Source organism: Athene noctua, chromosome Z (assembly GCF_965140245.1).
Source record: "Athene noctua chromosome Z, bAthNoc1.hap1.1, whole genome shotgun sequence".
In the NCBI taxonomy this organism is placed as follows: domain Eukaryota; kingdom Metazoa; phylum Chordata; class Aves; order Strigiformes; family Strigidae; genus Athene; species Athene noctua.
This window is the reverse complement of record NC_134077.1, coordinates 27,173,087-27,189,331: the sequence shown is the minus strand read 5'-3', so window position 1 is coordinate 27,189,331 and position 16,245 is coordinate 27,173,087. Positions and strand designations below refer to the sequence as shown.

General features: G+C 38.0%; 1 protein-coding gene across 1 annotated transcript in view; it reads right to left on the bottom strand.

Moving 5' to 3' along the window:
- Window positions 1-12,753, bottom strand: part of WDR41 (WD repeat domain 41) — a 34,243-nt gene extending 21,490 nt beyond the window's left edge. Inside the window, exons 1-7 of the mRNA XM_074932774.1 lie at window positions 12,607-12,753; window positions 8,653-8,768; window positions 5,204-5,252; window positions 3,305-3,436; window positions 2,877-2,939; window positions 2,269-2,380; window positions 845-907 (exon numbers count right to left, since the gene is read on the bottom strand). Of these exons, the coding sequence (XP_074788875.1) occupies window positions 845-907; window positions 2,269-2,380; window positions 2,877-2,939; window positions 3,305-3,436; window positions 5,204-5,252; window positions 8,653-8,768; window positions 12,607-12,657 (586 nt within the window). The 5' untranslated portion in view covers window positions 12,658-12,753. The remainder of the gene's footprint in view (window positions 1-844; window positions 908-2,268; window positions 2,381-2,876; window positions 2,940-3,304; window positions 3,437-5,203; window positions 5,253-8,652; window positions 8,769-12,606) is intronic.
- Between the last annotated feature and the right edge of the window lie 3,492 nt (window positions 12,754-16,245).

Genomic DNA, 16,245 nt, shown 5'->3' with positions numbered 1-16,245 from the left:
TCGTGCCCAAGAGGCACCGCCATATAACGAGTTACCAGAAGATGAGAGGCGTTATGCTCTCTTTACTGATGGATCCTGTCGTGTGGTAGGAAGCCATCGGAAGTGGAAAGCTGCTGTGTGGAGTCCCACAAGACAAGTCGTTGAGGCCACTGAAGGAGAAGGAGAGTCAAGTCAGTTCGCAGAAGTAAAAGCGATCCAACTTGCCCTAAAGATTGCTGAACGGGAAAAGTGGCCAGTACTATATCTCTACACGGACTCCTGGATGGTGGCTAATAGATGGCTCTATTATTTCTCCTGGATTTTTTTTCCATGTTTTGAGATTTCAGTATTTTATAAAAACACTCTTATTTAAGACTCTCCACTGACAGCTAGACAATGATTTACAGTTTGTGCACAGAAAACCCTATCTCCAAGTGACCAATAGAAACCTCACATTGTCTCATTACAGTTTTGGACAGTATAACACGATCCGCAATATCTCATATTCCTGATCTTGTGATAAGGAGGCTCTAGAGAAGCCTATTATTTGACAACTCAAATAATGAGTTCCAGACCTTCTCCAGAAAGACAAATGTAGATTGTCACAATCATATCTGGGCAGGTGGCAATAACAGTAATAACAATTACAGAAAATTTCTGTCATGAAGATCTCAACAAAATTCCTGAATGAGATTTGTATTGTCTGTCTCTTTGTCAAATAAGAGAAAAAGGAAAAAGGCTGCTAAACACACTAATACCATTTACTTTTCCTATGCCATTCCGGCAGCATGCTCTTTACACATATCTCTGATAAACAGCTGTTATAGGGGAACACGAACATTTAACAGAAATGCAACATACTCACTTAGCTCTTTCCCAACAGCTGCTGCAACACAATTTCTAGGCAATTCAACCAAAGCACTGATACCTTTGAAAAAATACAGGAGATAAGGGAAAAAAGGATACTCATTTGCCACAAGAAAATACAGAAAACTGTTAATTCCTTATTAATAAAGTTCTTCATAATCTCCCTTCCACTTATAAATTATTATAAAAATAAAAGCATATTGCCTGAAGTGAAAGTTAAATGGCATTGGAAGTGAACAAATTACCTCAGAATGCGTCAGGAGTTCTGGTCCTGAATTCAGCAGAATTCTGAATGTCAAACTTGAGGTAAAGCTGAGATTCGATAATTTTTATTTAAAATACAGTTAAGATGTTTATGTCCTAATACATGCTGGACAATATTAAAGACACTGTGGTAAGCACTGAGACTCTAAACATATGCCATACTAAAGTTATTAGATATTGATACTATCACAGTATGCACGATACTGAAACATTGCGCAGAGCCAGATGAAGGAGAACAGGGCACAAGATAGAACAGCCAGCTTGCTGTTACCCTGCTTCATCTGGCACAGAATTCCCCCAGTCTGTGCTGCCAGGCCAATAAAGGAAAATTCTCTAAGGAATAACCTATCTGTCTCTTTCCCCACAAAGGAAGAAAGAGATCAGGAGGGAAGACAGAGCCCATGCTGCACATCCCGTTGACCCCTTGTACAAAAGTTTCAATAGCACTTCATGCTAAGCACTATAGTACCAATTCCAACTCTTATTTGGCATGATTTTTCATACTGAACCAAAAGAAGTTATCGTCAAAGATTCAGAATGTTTTGCCCACCACCCATCCTCAAAGGATAGAAGGTTTTGCCTACACATTGGTCCCAAATTTGAATTTGATTCACAGCTTCATAGGTACTTTGTAAAGTATAGCAATAATATGCAATAATTCTTTTTAATGGACAGATAAAAGCATGACTGACATTGAGATCTGATTACATTTACTATATATCAAAATCTGCATTTTCTGTATCAAAAGTACTGATTCTTAACAATAAAAAGAAATCTTTACTACTTTATTACTAGAAAGCTTTACTTGGGAATAATAAAAATCCTGTTCATTCACAGCGAAAGCCAGCCAAAGGATCTGGTCCATACTAGAGCAAACATGTATAAGCATCCAAGGTCTAGCTGTAAGTCCAAGCTAATATACACAATTACTGAGATTTGATATATTTTAAGATTCACACAGCACAGGAGATTAAAAGCAGTCTTACTCTGAAACTATTAAGTCTGACATTTAAAAAAAAAAAAAAAAAAAAAAGAGTGGCTCTAATACCTAATGTTATCATTAGAATTAAAGAGAATTTGCCAAGTTGGTTTTGTGTCATTATACAGATCCATTTTACTTCCACTTTAACAGCTATAATGAGTCATTTACATTTTTACCTGCATCAGTAAGATGACTGGTCTTACACAAGAGATCTAATTTTCGGTTCCAAACACATAGATCACTCCCTCCAGACAACCATACATCCAGTCTTTGAAGAACTGTCAAACACTGCAGAACAAAAATCAGATATATGTCCCCTGCAAAAGTTCTACAGGGAATTTCTCTGTGAAATGATCATGAGCTTTAGGTAGATAAAGCTGTAGGTACTATGAAATACAGCATTAAGGTGTCACTTTCCTGAGAAACACAGATTTCATTACATATTACATTTTTCCATCAACAATGCAAAACCTGATTTTTCAGTGATTTTTTTTTACTATTAACATTCAATAACTAGTTTGACTGTAGGCTACCTTTTCCAGCACAGTAACAAACTAAGCCATAAGATTACCTTTGTTTTACATCATTTCAAGAAGAGAATTGAGGGATTATGAGTTCCAGAAACAAACAAAGAATTGTGCCCACTTCTCAGCCACTCATTATGCACCTCTTCTTAAAACATATGCTGTTGTTCATTTTAACACACCTGCCCACATGGCCCATGAAGCATACGTGATAGATTCTTGTATACAACAAAACAACACCTAGGGTATCCTCAGCTTACCTTTACAGTCGAATGGAAACATGACACTTTCTGAACCTGTCTGCCACTAGTGCAGTCCCAAACCTGACTTTATTCATTAAGGAAAATGAAATGGTTTTATATATTATAAATATAACAGCTGTGTTTGTAACTAAAAGACAGATTGGGAAATAGGTACGCAGAGACTCAGTCCTCAAAACCCTGATTGTCTTTTCAATATTTGGCCAAAATGACATATTAATAAGGGTCTGTTACAGATTCATTTTTGCGGCACAGACTGCATCTACGTGTGAGCAACAATGAGTAAAATCCTAGTGTAATCCAATTATACCTACTGGATATTATTACCCAATAAATTTAACCAACCTGTAGCCTGTCAGTGCTATTTTCAAAAGTAAAAACCGACAAAACCCCACAGAAATTTGAATCCCCTCCAGATCTAAGGATACAATAACTGTTCTATCAGCTGATGCTGTTAAAATCAAATGGGTTTGTTCTTCAGAAGCATCTGATGAAGAAAATGGTGCTATAGCTGTAATTTTGTGTGTGTGTCCATAAAGTTCAAAAAGTTTTTCTCCAGTCTGAAAAAAACACAGAAAACTACGGGTAGTTTTTACATAAGTAACAAACGACATTTGAAAGCAAGAACTTCCAAGAGTCTAAAATCTTCCTTTCTGAAGTAATTTATGGATTTACTTCTTATTACCTTCAGTAGTGTTCAAGATCTTACACAGAATTAAATAAGATATTAAGTGTAAAGAAATAGTACATAATAAAAATGACTAAGAGTAAAAAACCCTCTAAAAGCCTCTAAGAACTCACTCTTTTTTAATGCAAATATTGGCCATTCACCCTTTTTAACTGATACTACAGTAATTCAGACTTGTTGACAAACCAGCACTTGAAAGAGTATTTTATTTTAATGATTAGAAAAACTTAACCTATATTTACAGCAAACACAGTACTGGCAGTTTCCTGACAGCTTTATTTAGTATGTACATTATCTATAGCTCCAAGCTGCTGGTTTAGACAACTGCAGCTATTTCTGCTCTGTTTAGTTAAATGGCAAAACCCTACAAACAAACATGCAGACGCATACTGGCATTTTAAACATGCAATTAAAATACAGGGTAGTTATAAATAAACTTCTTTACACTTGTAGGTTAAGTTTTTAAACTAAAACTACAAAATATTTGCTTTAACAAAAACATAATAAAAAACCTACAGAAGCAGAAAACAGAACTCGGTTCCTAAACTGGATATCTATGAGTTTTACATTCACAAACTTCTCAGATGTTGAGTATATATACACTCACATATGTGGTCTTGAATATTCAAAAACAGTTTCTGTTTCCAAATTACAGAATTGTAAAAAGGCCTTCAATAACAGCAAAGTGCTAACTGAAACTGCTCAAAAGAAAGGAAGTTTCAAGTTCTGCCTTCCGTACTTTAAAGTTACACCATCATAAATGTCACAAATTTTACAGGTTTCTAAAAGAAGCTGAGTCTGAGATATCTTTCTTCCTTAATTTAAATGTTCGATACTCATAGTTTAGACAGTACAGTATATCTCCCTTTTAGATCTCCTATTAAACAATCTAACTTGTATACTAGCCTCCCTTACCACAGGTCTAATTGTCATGCCTTCTCTATAATTTTGTCAATGATACAGAGACTTAGCAGAAGAGCAGAACAGTGGGTATCACAGAGCACTATTTCCACAATAAAATTAATGTCTTAGTATGGTTTTCAGAAGTTTTAAGAAGATTTTTATCACAGCAAGCAATTAATGCCTTGTTTCTGAACTTCAGGAAATATATAACTTCCAGTGATTTTGGTGCTTCCAATACAGTTTTGTGTTAGCTCTCCTCTTAGTCTAATCAGTTATACTACAAATAGATAACTATTAACAGAGTCACTGAAATGTACTTAGAAATTAAGTACATATATAAATTTTGGCAGGACTGGGACCTTGCTATGCATTTGTTGAGTTACTAGTCAACACTGCAGTGTTGACAGCAAATACCAAACATTTTAAAAGAATTAAAACCACAAGTTCATACACACTTCTGCTTTTCACATCATCATTTCATCTTAAATCTCTCTAAAATCACTGTCTTCCCATAACATTCTAACTCTTAAAACTTACTGTTCTCCTGGGTCCACACAACTTTTACTTTTCTAGCTCTTTGTGAACCAAGATTTGACAGACTTACCTCCACTTTCACATTTTCAAACAATAACTCTGGTTTTTATTCTGCTTTTTTGCTACTAAACATTTCTAACTCCTCTTCCCAACTTTTATCCTCTCCAGAGCACACAAGCTAACACCCAAAAAAAGAGCTAACCTGAGCATTCCACAGAAATATGATCCCATCATCTCCTGCAGATGCAAACCTGAAATGAAAAAAAAAAAAAAACAAACTGAGAAAACTTCAATATAGCATAACATAATGGAAAAGCAGAAAACAGTTATGTAAGAACTATTTATAAGAAAGTCATGAAGAACAGAGGTTACATCACTTCTGAATCTTTTTCTGGTAGCAGCTGCAGATGGTTTCATGAACTGTATACAAGTACTTTCAAATTTTTTAGACTCTGTGATTACACTGCTTGTGAAACTTGTTAACAGAATGTTTTCAGGCATAAAGCCACAGGGCTTCTTTTCTCCCTCTTTCTTCCACATAGCCTCCTGATTTATTCTATTATAGTAAAAAAAAAGTGTAAGCTGTATTTTCTTCATATCTTTCATTATTTCATACCCAATCAAGCCCCTTCTTTAAAAAGATTAGAGCAAAAAACAATCTTCCATGCACACCTGATGACATTAATTTCTTATCTTTTGATGTCTTTTAGCTTTATTTTACCATTTTACCCTGTTCTGTCACAACATCCAGAACTTAAAATAGTAAGATTTTCACAATTCAGCAAAACTCTTTAAATCCCAATTCCTTTCTTGAGCAATATTACACTTAAAATTCTGGGAAGAAAACTGGTGTTTGAAAGAAGGCATGAGTGTAATTAATCAGCATAGAAGTTCAATAGTGTTGTTTTGTGTATTTTCTTCCTCATCTTCTAACTAGGATTTCTGTTTAAATATAAAGGCATAGAGTCAGTTATCCTACAGTTACATTCTGTTTACCAAGGTGGAGATTCATGGGTCACTTGATTCTTTTCCAGTCATAATGACCATCATCTATAACCTTGTCTGTTTCCAGAAGCAAGGAACAGTCAAATGAGCAACAAAAAAGCTATTACTAAATTATTATTGAACTCTGTTTAATGTATCAAATGCTAGAGTACTACATGCAATTTCATCTGTCCTTTTTTTAGAAGATTCTTGCTGAGACTTAGCCTTCTTTTATGATCTTCCAATCACTATGACCCTTACTTCATGTTCAAAAAGTACAAGAGAAATTAAGATAAAAACAAAACAGCCTTCTGTTACATTTATACAGCATTCGTTTAGTATCTTCAAAAACCAATTGAGAAAATTTTCAACTCACTGGTTTTAGCTTGGCTGCTGAGAACACAAGAAAATCCTTCTGCAAAATTCTCAATAAGATGATATTATCTAAAGACCTGAAGCGTGAAACTTGGCTTACACTACTTGACAAAAAGCACACAACAGAATAGTTGCAAAAACTAAATAAAAACATTGCAGAAGCTGAGTAACATTACTAATTTTATTGAAAAGCATCAAGTGAAAAATACTATCAGCTGTTTAACAGTCCAGAAACTATCATACTCTTGATAAATAAAACTTCACAACTGCTGTCCACTGAAGCAACTCAATTAAAGTCCTCAAACTCCTAGAATATTAACCAGTTATATAACATACTCCTTATCCGTATGCTATTTTATAACCTATCTTCAATGTGGTCATCCAGGCTTTAGTTTTACACTGATTATCATTAGTTTAGCTCCAATGATTTACCTTCTACTATACAATGAAGCCCCAAATGTTAAAAGATTTCTGCGTCAGACAGTGTGTGCAATCTAAGAATACTTTGGTATTTCTATAAAGATCAATTACAATTACTGAGTACATGTTTTGGGAAAAATGTACTTTGAGGAGAGGTTATTTTCATAACTTGTCTGGGAAAAAAAAGGACTGAAAACCCCACAAGATTCTTCTATTTTTATATGAATCTTCTGGTGGATTATTATAATGGAGAAATATAAATTTTATGGTAACACATGTAACTTTTCTGATACATACATATATATATATATATATATATATATATATTACATTAAGAATGAAAACTGACAAGCTAAACATTTTCCATGAAGTCTTCTGTGAAATTTATATCGCGCAATATATATATGTAAAAGTTATATATTTACAGAATTATTAGAAAATAAGATTCTGCAGGCATTCCAAATTTGGAAGAGACCACCTGCCTTATCAATGTGCATGGGGAAGGAGAGAACCTTCCTTCACAAAACATCTGCTGTACACTGCCACGTTGTATACCAAACTCTTCTCCATGTTAACTTGTGTAGTGTATTGACAAATATATTAGAAATCCCCTTCTGTGCCTAATCCATAAAAGATATAAATTACTACAGCTCCTTAACAGAGAGACTGTTGCCTATTACTAAAGGTTTTCTATTTAATTCTCCACATCAGCCAAGAGTCACTACACTTATTATTGATTAAAATCTTCACAACCTTACTTTTAAGGCAGATAAATATTTCCTCTTACAGGATTAAGTTAAATTAGAGAACACGCAAAGATAATAGAAGACACAAACACTCTTCTCAGCAGCCACTAGTGAAAGGACTGAATTTAGACAAAGCTAGGACAGAAGCCAGGTCATAGCATATAACTATCATAAATTATTCTCTCAGTCACACTTCTAAAGTGACAACGATAATGTAGTGACTTCACCTCTGCTTTATAACCAGTTTTCCAGTTTTTAGATAACTGTCCTCAGAGTTCACAATGAAGTTGGAAGGAGCTAAGAACAGAATAGATAAAGATTGTCAGGGAATAAAGTCCACAAAGCTAAATATTGCAAGAGAAACAAAGGAATTGTCAGGATTCAAAGGAGAAATACAGAAAGTTGAACAGGATCAAATTGGAGGAGATACGTAATGCAGAGATTAGGCATAGGTTGAATTCTACTAAGTAGTCATTCTGAGTAAAGTGGGGAAAATTTCAAAATCTGAGAAGTTCAGAGAGAAGTTGCATTAACCAAAGCTCAAGTGAATTACGCATTAGAGTTTCAGAAGAAAGTGAACAAAAGATTGGAAAGAAAGGAACAGCAACATTCAATATTGTTGAAAGTGTCACGTTCAACTGCTACACTGTATCTGCAGGAGTCTATTACATTCTTGTGTAAAACCAGAAGGTGTATTAACAGCAGTCCTCAATTCAAAAAATAAAACACATGCATCCACTCAGAACAAGCAGAGACTACTGCATATTGTCCTGGGAAAAACTGTGTGTATGCATATACGGAAGGGAACATTCAACTCAGGAACAGCCTGAAAAACAAAAGCCAAATTAGCTAAAAGTATTTTTTTCAAACAAATTTGTATCAAGAAACATAACTCCATCGTCATTATTTTCTCATGAAAGTGTAACTTACAAGAGAAGCCACAAGATGTAGTAACATACCAAGAACAGGGGGTGTTCATCCCTTGCTTTTTTTAACTCCAGGCTTCCCCTGCCCTCCCCCACCAAAAACAAAAAGAGAGGATTAAAAATATTACTACATTTTTCATAAATATTCTCCAAAGTATTGCCAAGGATGCTATGAAACAATTTGAAATGCAACTTCATACCTGCAATCATCTATTTGCACTAGAAATCGTACTATATCTTGATGACCTTTCAACACAAGGAGCTCTGTGTAAGGATTCTGTATTTGTTCTTCACCAATTGTCTGTACAGATGATTTCTAAAATTCATAAAAAAGGAATTAAATTTATTTTGTAGTGACATGATTATTTTCATCAGGTCTTTGTAATGCCCAACAATCGACATACAGACTCGTGTGTGAATGTATAATTATATTTAAAATTAAGTTTCTGAAATATCATTTTGCCTTAATGAAATAATTACAAAAGGTAATTTATTATTTCAAGCAAATAATAAGACATGCTTTCTATAGCATGTATTAAATTATAATATAGCATTTTCTATTTCACAAAAACATTTTATGCTGCTTTAATCATTGATACACCAAGATGAACACCCGGTTTAGTCACAAGTTGTCATGTGGAGCCAGCTTCATGACTCAATTCCCCATACATTCAGTTTTTCATTAAATCACACCTCTTCCAAGAGGTGTGTAAACCTCTCATATCTTTCATCTACTGTTCAATTTTTAAATTCTACATAAAGATGACATTTACAATAAAGAAGAATAAATGCTATTGTTATATAATATATAAATAATCTGTTGGGACTTTATTCACAAAATACAAACACACACCACTCAAAAAATAGAACGATTATTCATTTTATAGAACAGCATATGCAATTACACCCAACTAGACTATTAATTAAGAGGACAATCAATCACTTGGAGCAAGCTGATCACCAGGCAGGGTCAATAAAACATTGCATAGGACTGCAGTTTCAAGGCATGATAGTTCTGCTATCTCATCATCAGTTTCTTACAACAGAATATAACTTTGTGTTTAAAGTCTTCCACATTCTGGAACAACTCGCTGTTAGACATTATTAAAAAAAGAATAAGCTAAGTATCTCAGTAGTAATTCAGTGACAGCCTTCTTCTCCTCCTTCTAGATTTATTTTACACAACAGTCAACATCATTTTACTTCCAGGACTGCCTCTTCATTAAGGACTTCAACAGAACCTACACTAACTACTGTAAAACAGTAATTGCTGAACACTGCACAACAAGCAGCATATGTGACAGGTAATCCTACATGGAAGACAAACATATCTTCAGAAACTTCAATATTTTCTTGCAGAAATAATAAGTTATTTCCTACTATTTCTGTATTGATACTATGATACTATTCTTTAGAATTTAAGAATGACAAAGTTAATAAATAGGGAAAGAAATGTGTGCTTATTTTTAAAATGAAGAGGCTGTCAAAATGCTAGTTCTTGTGATTTGATCTTGGTTTTGTGCTATCTGATGCATTTCATGAAGCAACTGTTGTTCATTTTATGCAAGTATGTGAGAATACCAGTTCCAATATAAAATAATGCAAGTGGAGTCTGAATGGTTATAAAGAAAAGTTGGACAAATATGGAAACTTGGAGTTCAGCTGTCAAAAGCTAATCAAAACATTCCTTTTAAAAAAATTGAGAGTTTTAAAATCTTAAGCAAATCTCACCATCACTGGATGACATCACTAATACTGTAGTCAGGAGACTTCCATTTTTATTTACCAACAGAAACACACATTCACAATTTGAAAAAGTCAGAATTTGTAACATTAACATCCCAATTCTATATTCTGTTGTTCTTCATATTCAGTACAAGACAGTGCTACTTCTTTTGAACAATGTGTCCAATCATATTTTCTTAATTCTAAGAATGCCTGGCAATATTGAAAGGTAGGGTGCTGATGAAGGACTACAGATAACAACAAAATTAACAGGTCTTTTTCCTGCCAGTACTGTCATACAATAAGCTATGCTCTCTTCCGATTGTCATTACTATTGCCTGAAGTGTTGGGTTACATGTGCATTCTTTCTATGGAGAAATCTATTTTTGACATAAACTGTTAACTGAACTCTTTTAGCAACACCAATTTTTTAGAAGAAAAAGCTAGATACTGATCTAATGGAAAGCATTCCCAACTTGTATGCTTTTATACAGGACCTGTCAGCATGTAAGCATTACTAAGATAATCACAAAAAACCAGAACATTCACCACGGCTTCAGAACTTCCTATAATCCCTGTAATCTGAAGCATTTAAAAGTGATATTTTTTTCAAAAGCAATTCACTAAAAATATGGATACAAGAGTACATAAACATACTTATGTATGTATCATGGAGTATGATAAATTAGCTTATATTGATCATTATGCTACTGCAGTTAGACTGTTCCTTTTACCCTGCTTAACACATACACCATGGCCATCAACAGAAGACATTCAGGAGCTTAGGTCTAAATGATTTTCAGTTCCACATTAAAAAAAGAAATGGGTAAGGAGAAATTTACATTTCAAGAATTTAGGACAGCTTTGCCAGAGGATTTCTCTATTCATCCAGTGCAATGTCACTCTAATACATCCAGTCTTTTCATGACTGGCTGAAGCCATAGCACATGAAACAAACACCGCAAGTCCGTAGCCCACACACTGCTATGGGCTTCCTTATCTATTTAAGACTAGTATAGAGAGAATTAATTGTTATGAAGATGATCTTTAGATGAAACAATATTACATAATGCAGGAAAAATAGTTCAGGGACTAACCCGTATCAATGTTTGTTATTCAGTTTTTCCACAGAGAAGCAAAATCATCACCATCATTCAGCAAAATAGTAGCAATGGGAACAGAAGTCCTGTGGATCAGGTTTAGCCAGGCTATGAATGGAAGAACTGGACAACATCTTGACTCATTCTTTTATTAAGTCACAGTATAACTAAACCATAGACAGAGTTTAAACTTTGGAGAGGGACACACACCAATGTAGTTTTCTAGCCCATCTTAGAATAATGTTGCATATTTCCCATCTTCTCTTTAAAAACAATAGCACACAAACCTGCTACATATGACTGCAAAACAACCAACATTTTGACTGATAACAAAGGTCAGAGGCATTCCCAGACACCATAATTGCAACTTGGTACAGACTCCAATTTCTACCAAAGTAACTACTAGCATCTGAAAGCAACCATAGTATTATCATGACTTGCTCATGTACAGCAGCTGAAAAATAATTACTTCCTCATATTTGTCTAGATTACAAAAGCACTAAGTGTAAGGAGCCCAGTAAGAGTGTTCACTTTTGTTAAATCCAGGCTGAGAACTTTAGCAGAGTCTTAGGGACAAGAAAACCCCAATAATGTCTCAAATCCAGTAAAACTCTTTTTTTTCTGAGTAAGGCAGCAGGATGTCACGTGTTCAGTCCGTACACTATATAGGCCTAGGTTTTTTTATGGATGAGAAACTCTTAAGAAATGATAGAAGACTACTACAAACTACAACTAGGCCACATAAATAATAAGTTACTTCCTATAATTTACATTATCAGCCTGGGAGTCCTGAGGGCAGGACTCCATATGCTTGAAGGACGAAATGAGCAGGAGGAAGGAAGCCAGGATGCACCTGACACGGATGGCTCCCAAGCTCTTCAGGTTCTCCAAGCTCAGACTGGGGGGTTTGCGGTTTCCTTTTGTGTTTCTTCCCCTCCTCTCCCTCTCTTCGATGAAGCGTGTAACCCTTTCTAACAGCCACAAAGTCTCCCAGGCTGCGAGCCAGCCCTGAAAGCTCCTTGATCCGTAGAGCCCAGCGCAGGGCCCAGCCGCGCTACCACGGGACAGCAGACCCACCCCGACGGAAAGGCACCGCCCAGCGCCCTCTTTCTCACAGCGCTGCCCCCGCCCAGAACCTAAACCTCCCCAGGGCCCTCCACCGGCGCCGCGCTGCGTTAGGGCGGCTGTCCCGGCGGGCAGCCCCGCCGCCGAGGCCCGGCTGAGGGGACAACGCTCCCCCACCCCGCCAATGGCCCTAACGCCGCTCCTGACCCCGCCTCCCGCCGCGAGCGGCTCTGCCCCTTCCGCCACGCCTTCCCGCCACCCTACCTCCGCCAGGCCCTGCGGCTCCCGGCCGCCGCCGATCAGCCACCGCAGCATCGGGAGCGGCACCTGCGTCCCCGCCACGGGTGGCTCGCTACGGCGGCGGGACTGCCCCCGCCGCTGCGCCCGCGGGATGGCCAGGCGGGAGCTCCGGCCGAGGGAAAGGCCCTCCTAATCGAGCTCCGCGCGGAGACCAGCCCTCTAGCGGGCGGGGCCGAGAGGGGCCTGAGCAATCGATCGTCGAGGGCGGGTGGGGCGGCGCCGTGAGGGGGCGGCGGTGGGAGCCTCGGGGTGGGTCAGATCAGACGCGGGGCGAACTCTGTGCTCTCACCGCCAAGAGTATTAATTCCTTATAATGCACCCGTAAAATGTTTACTAGCTTTCTACTTGTTGTCGTCCAATTTCAGAGAAAATTTATAGTACAACTAAATAATATTTTTTAACACGTTACTGTGACCATCTTATCTGTTTCCTGAAGTAATGATCACCAAATTCTTCTGAATATAACAGATTTCCCTTGGCTGTGACTGTTTTCATTCTCCTTCACTGAACCTCCTTCAGCTCTGCAATGTCCTTGCCATGATGGAGTGAAAAATACTGTACATATACTGCCTTCAGTATGGGGCTAAATGACAACCTTGTGTAATTGACAGTCCTGCTCCTCCTCTATCATTAATGCAATGATCTTGGCAGCCTTTTTGAATTTTTTGTGCCCATGGAGCAAGGATCACAAAACCCAATGCAAAACCCCACACAAACTCCATTCTTGAGCAGGCTCAGGTAATGAGGAAACTCCTGAAGTCTGTGAACATGTCTAACAGTCACTGCTCTGTACATCTGAACCCACGCATTTCACCTGTCCTGTTGCCTTTTTGCCCACGTTAATTCAGGTAACCAACACCACATGTTATCATGAGACATAATTGAGATTTCCCAGATTCCTAGGGCAGGAAATAGTCGTGGTATGCTAAAACCTGAGCTTGTAGTAGTGACCAGCCTGAGTGTGGAAATCATGGGATGCGTCCTAGATCTAGGATAAAATGCTGCTGTAGTGATGTAAAGTTGACAAGTATTGGTGGCATGCAACCTGAGTATTGCCATTTGTTAACTACTGTGAACTCTGAAGCTCCCCAGCAAACCAACGTCAAGTCATAAATCAGTTCTAAAGCAGGAGATGTTTACTCCTACTTTAGCATACTCCTGCTTTCCCATTTCAGTTCAGTTGTGCTAGATTCCCAGCTCAGAGGTGCTGTTCCTGCAGACTAAGAGCACAGTCAACAGGATTACTTTGCACATGCAGAAACATCTGACAAGGTTTCCACAGTAATATTTTGTCATTACCAATCTGCTCTTCAGCAGTCTCCCTAAATAATTTTATATCTTCTCTGAACTATCAAGTGTTGTCTCATTTTATTGCATTTCATTTATTGGAAGGAAGGACTGTACAGCACAGCACTACTTACAGTTGTATGACCTTTAATTTTCAAATACAGTATCCATAGTGATACTTGCAGAAAAATTAAAAAGAGAGGGAAGAGCAATTACTACACCAGATGTGGGGACAGGGTACGCTGCTTCCTCAGGTTAGCAACATGAGTAAGGATCTTATTTCTTCTTTAATGCAGTGAGGAAAATAAGCTGCTTGACTTTACCTCTCCTGACACACCTCCTTATTTTCATCTATTCTGCTGTATCACAATTTACACATCTGGAACAGACAGGATAGAAAAAATGCAGTGTGGTGCTATGCTGAACAGTATCTCTGTAGACAAATACAGAGCTTTGACAGTCATGGCAGCATCTGGAGGCTGAAGCTGTTATACTGTTTTTGTAAAGACTGCTGGAATGTGTTCTTCAAAACTGGAGCTGGAAATGCACCAGGTTCCTGTATGGTGAACATGGAGCCTTGCATGGCAATGGTATATTGGGTTTGTGAGGCAAGGTTTTGGTAGTGGGGGGGGCTGCAGGGGTGTCTTCTGTAAGTTGCCAGGATCCTCCCCCATGTCCAACAGAGCCAATGCCATCTGGCTGCAAGGTGGACCCACCAGTGGCCAAGACTGAGCCCATCAGTGACAGTGGTAGCACCTCTGTGATAATATATTTAAGGAAAAAACCTGCTGCACAACAGCAGCCAGGAGAGAGGAGTTAGAACATGTGAGAGAAACAACTCTGCAGACACCAAGGTCACTGAAGAAGGAGGGTGAGGAGGTGCCCCAGGTGCCAGAGCAGAGATTCCCCTGCAGTCTGTGATGAAACCATAATGAGGCAGGCTGTGCCCCTGCAGCCCATGGAGGTCCACGGTGGAGCAGATCTCCACCTGCAGCCCCTGGAGGACCCCACGCCAAGCAGGTGGCTGTGCCTGAAGGAGGCTGTGACCCTGTGGCGAGGCCATGCTGAAGCTGTCTTCTGGCAGGACCTTGGACCTGTGGAGAAAGAGGAGCCCACACAGGAGTAAGTTTGCTGCAGGACTTGTGACCCCATGGGGGACTCATGCTGGATCAGTATGTTCCTGAAGGACTGCATCCTTATGGAAGGGACTCACACGGGAGCAGTTTGTGAAGAACCATAGTCTGTGGGAAGGATTCATGCTGAAGCAGTTTGTGGAGGACTGTCTCCCATCAGTGGGGTCCCATGCTGGAGCAGGGGAAGGGTGTGAGGAGTCCTTCCCCTGAGGAGGAAGGATCGGGAGAGACAATGTGGGATGAGCTGACACAACCTTCATTTCCCTGTCCTCCTGTGCTGCTTGAGGGGAGAGGGTAGAGACTGTGTCACAGTCATATATGGCACTTCCATTTTTCCATTATGTTATCCTGAAATAATTATTAGCAACAAGAAGCTTTTTGCACAGTCATCTACAGCCCTATTACTATCTGCATAAGTTTACTATAGGCATCAACACACAGAACAAATGGACCAATCTGTTTGCTGCATGAACTTGCATATATGTATGCATAGGTATCTGCATGTATACACACACATACAGAATACACAAGTATAGATCTGTGTAGCATATATGTACATCAGATTTTAATTTTATATAGGAGAGAGAAAAGCTGATTAATGCACTGACGTTGCTTCTCCAGTTACAAATTTCTGTAGCCTATTACAGTTTCCACAACTTGCACAATTCAAATTTTTCTATAGATTGTATTCATTGGATAGAGTAGGTAGGAACAAGTAAACAGTTTACAATTAGTCTTATTTTAAGAATTACTTGGAGAGATTTTTACAAAGAAGTACTAGAAAATGTTATTTTAAAGATGACTTCTCTAAATCAGGCTATATTCCTTTGAGATATAGTTAGCTGTGATTCAGTTTCAAAATCCATGCTTAATCCACACAGTATTTTCCCATATGTCTAATAAATATTATCAGCTGAAAAGTGCCTGAAAGGATTTCACTCAGCCAGAATCAAATACAGTCCAAATCACATATTAAAGAACAGTGTTAGAAGCAGAGCAGTCCAGCCAACAGATGTTATTTCAATGGACAGCATAAATTATACTTCTCCATGACCAGCATATGTGCCTTAAAAATCCATTTGGCTGTTCCTTATATTCAATGGAGGTTAAATCAACCCCCTTGGGAAATGGTTACCCTGGCATTCCCCCAGTCAAGTGAATGATACAAATGCTCAGACATCCA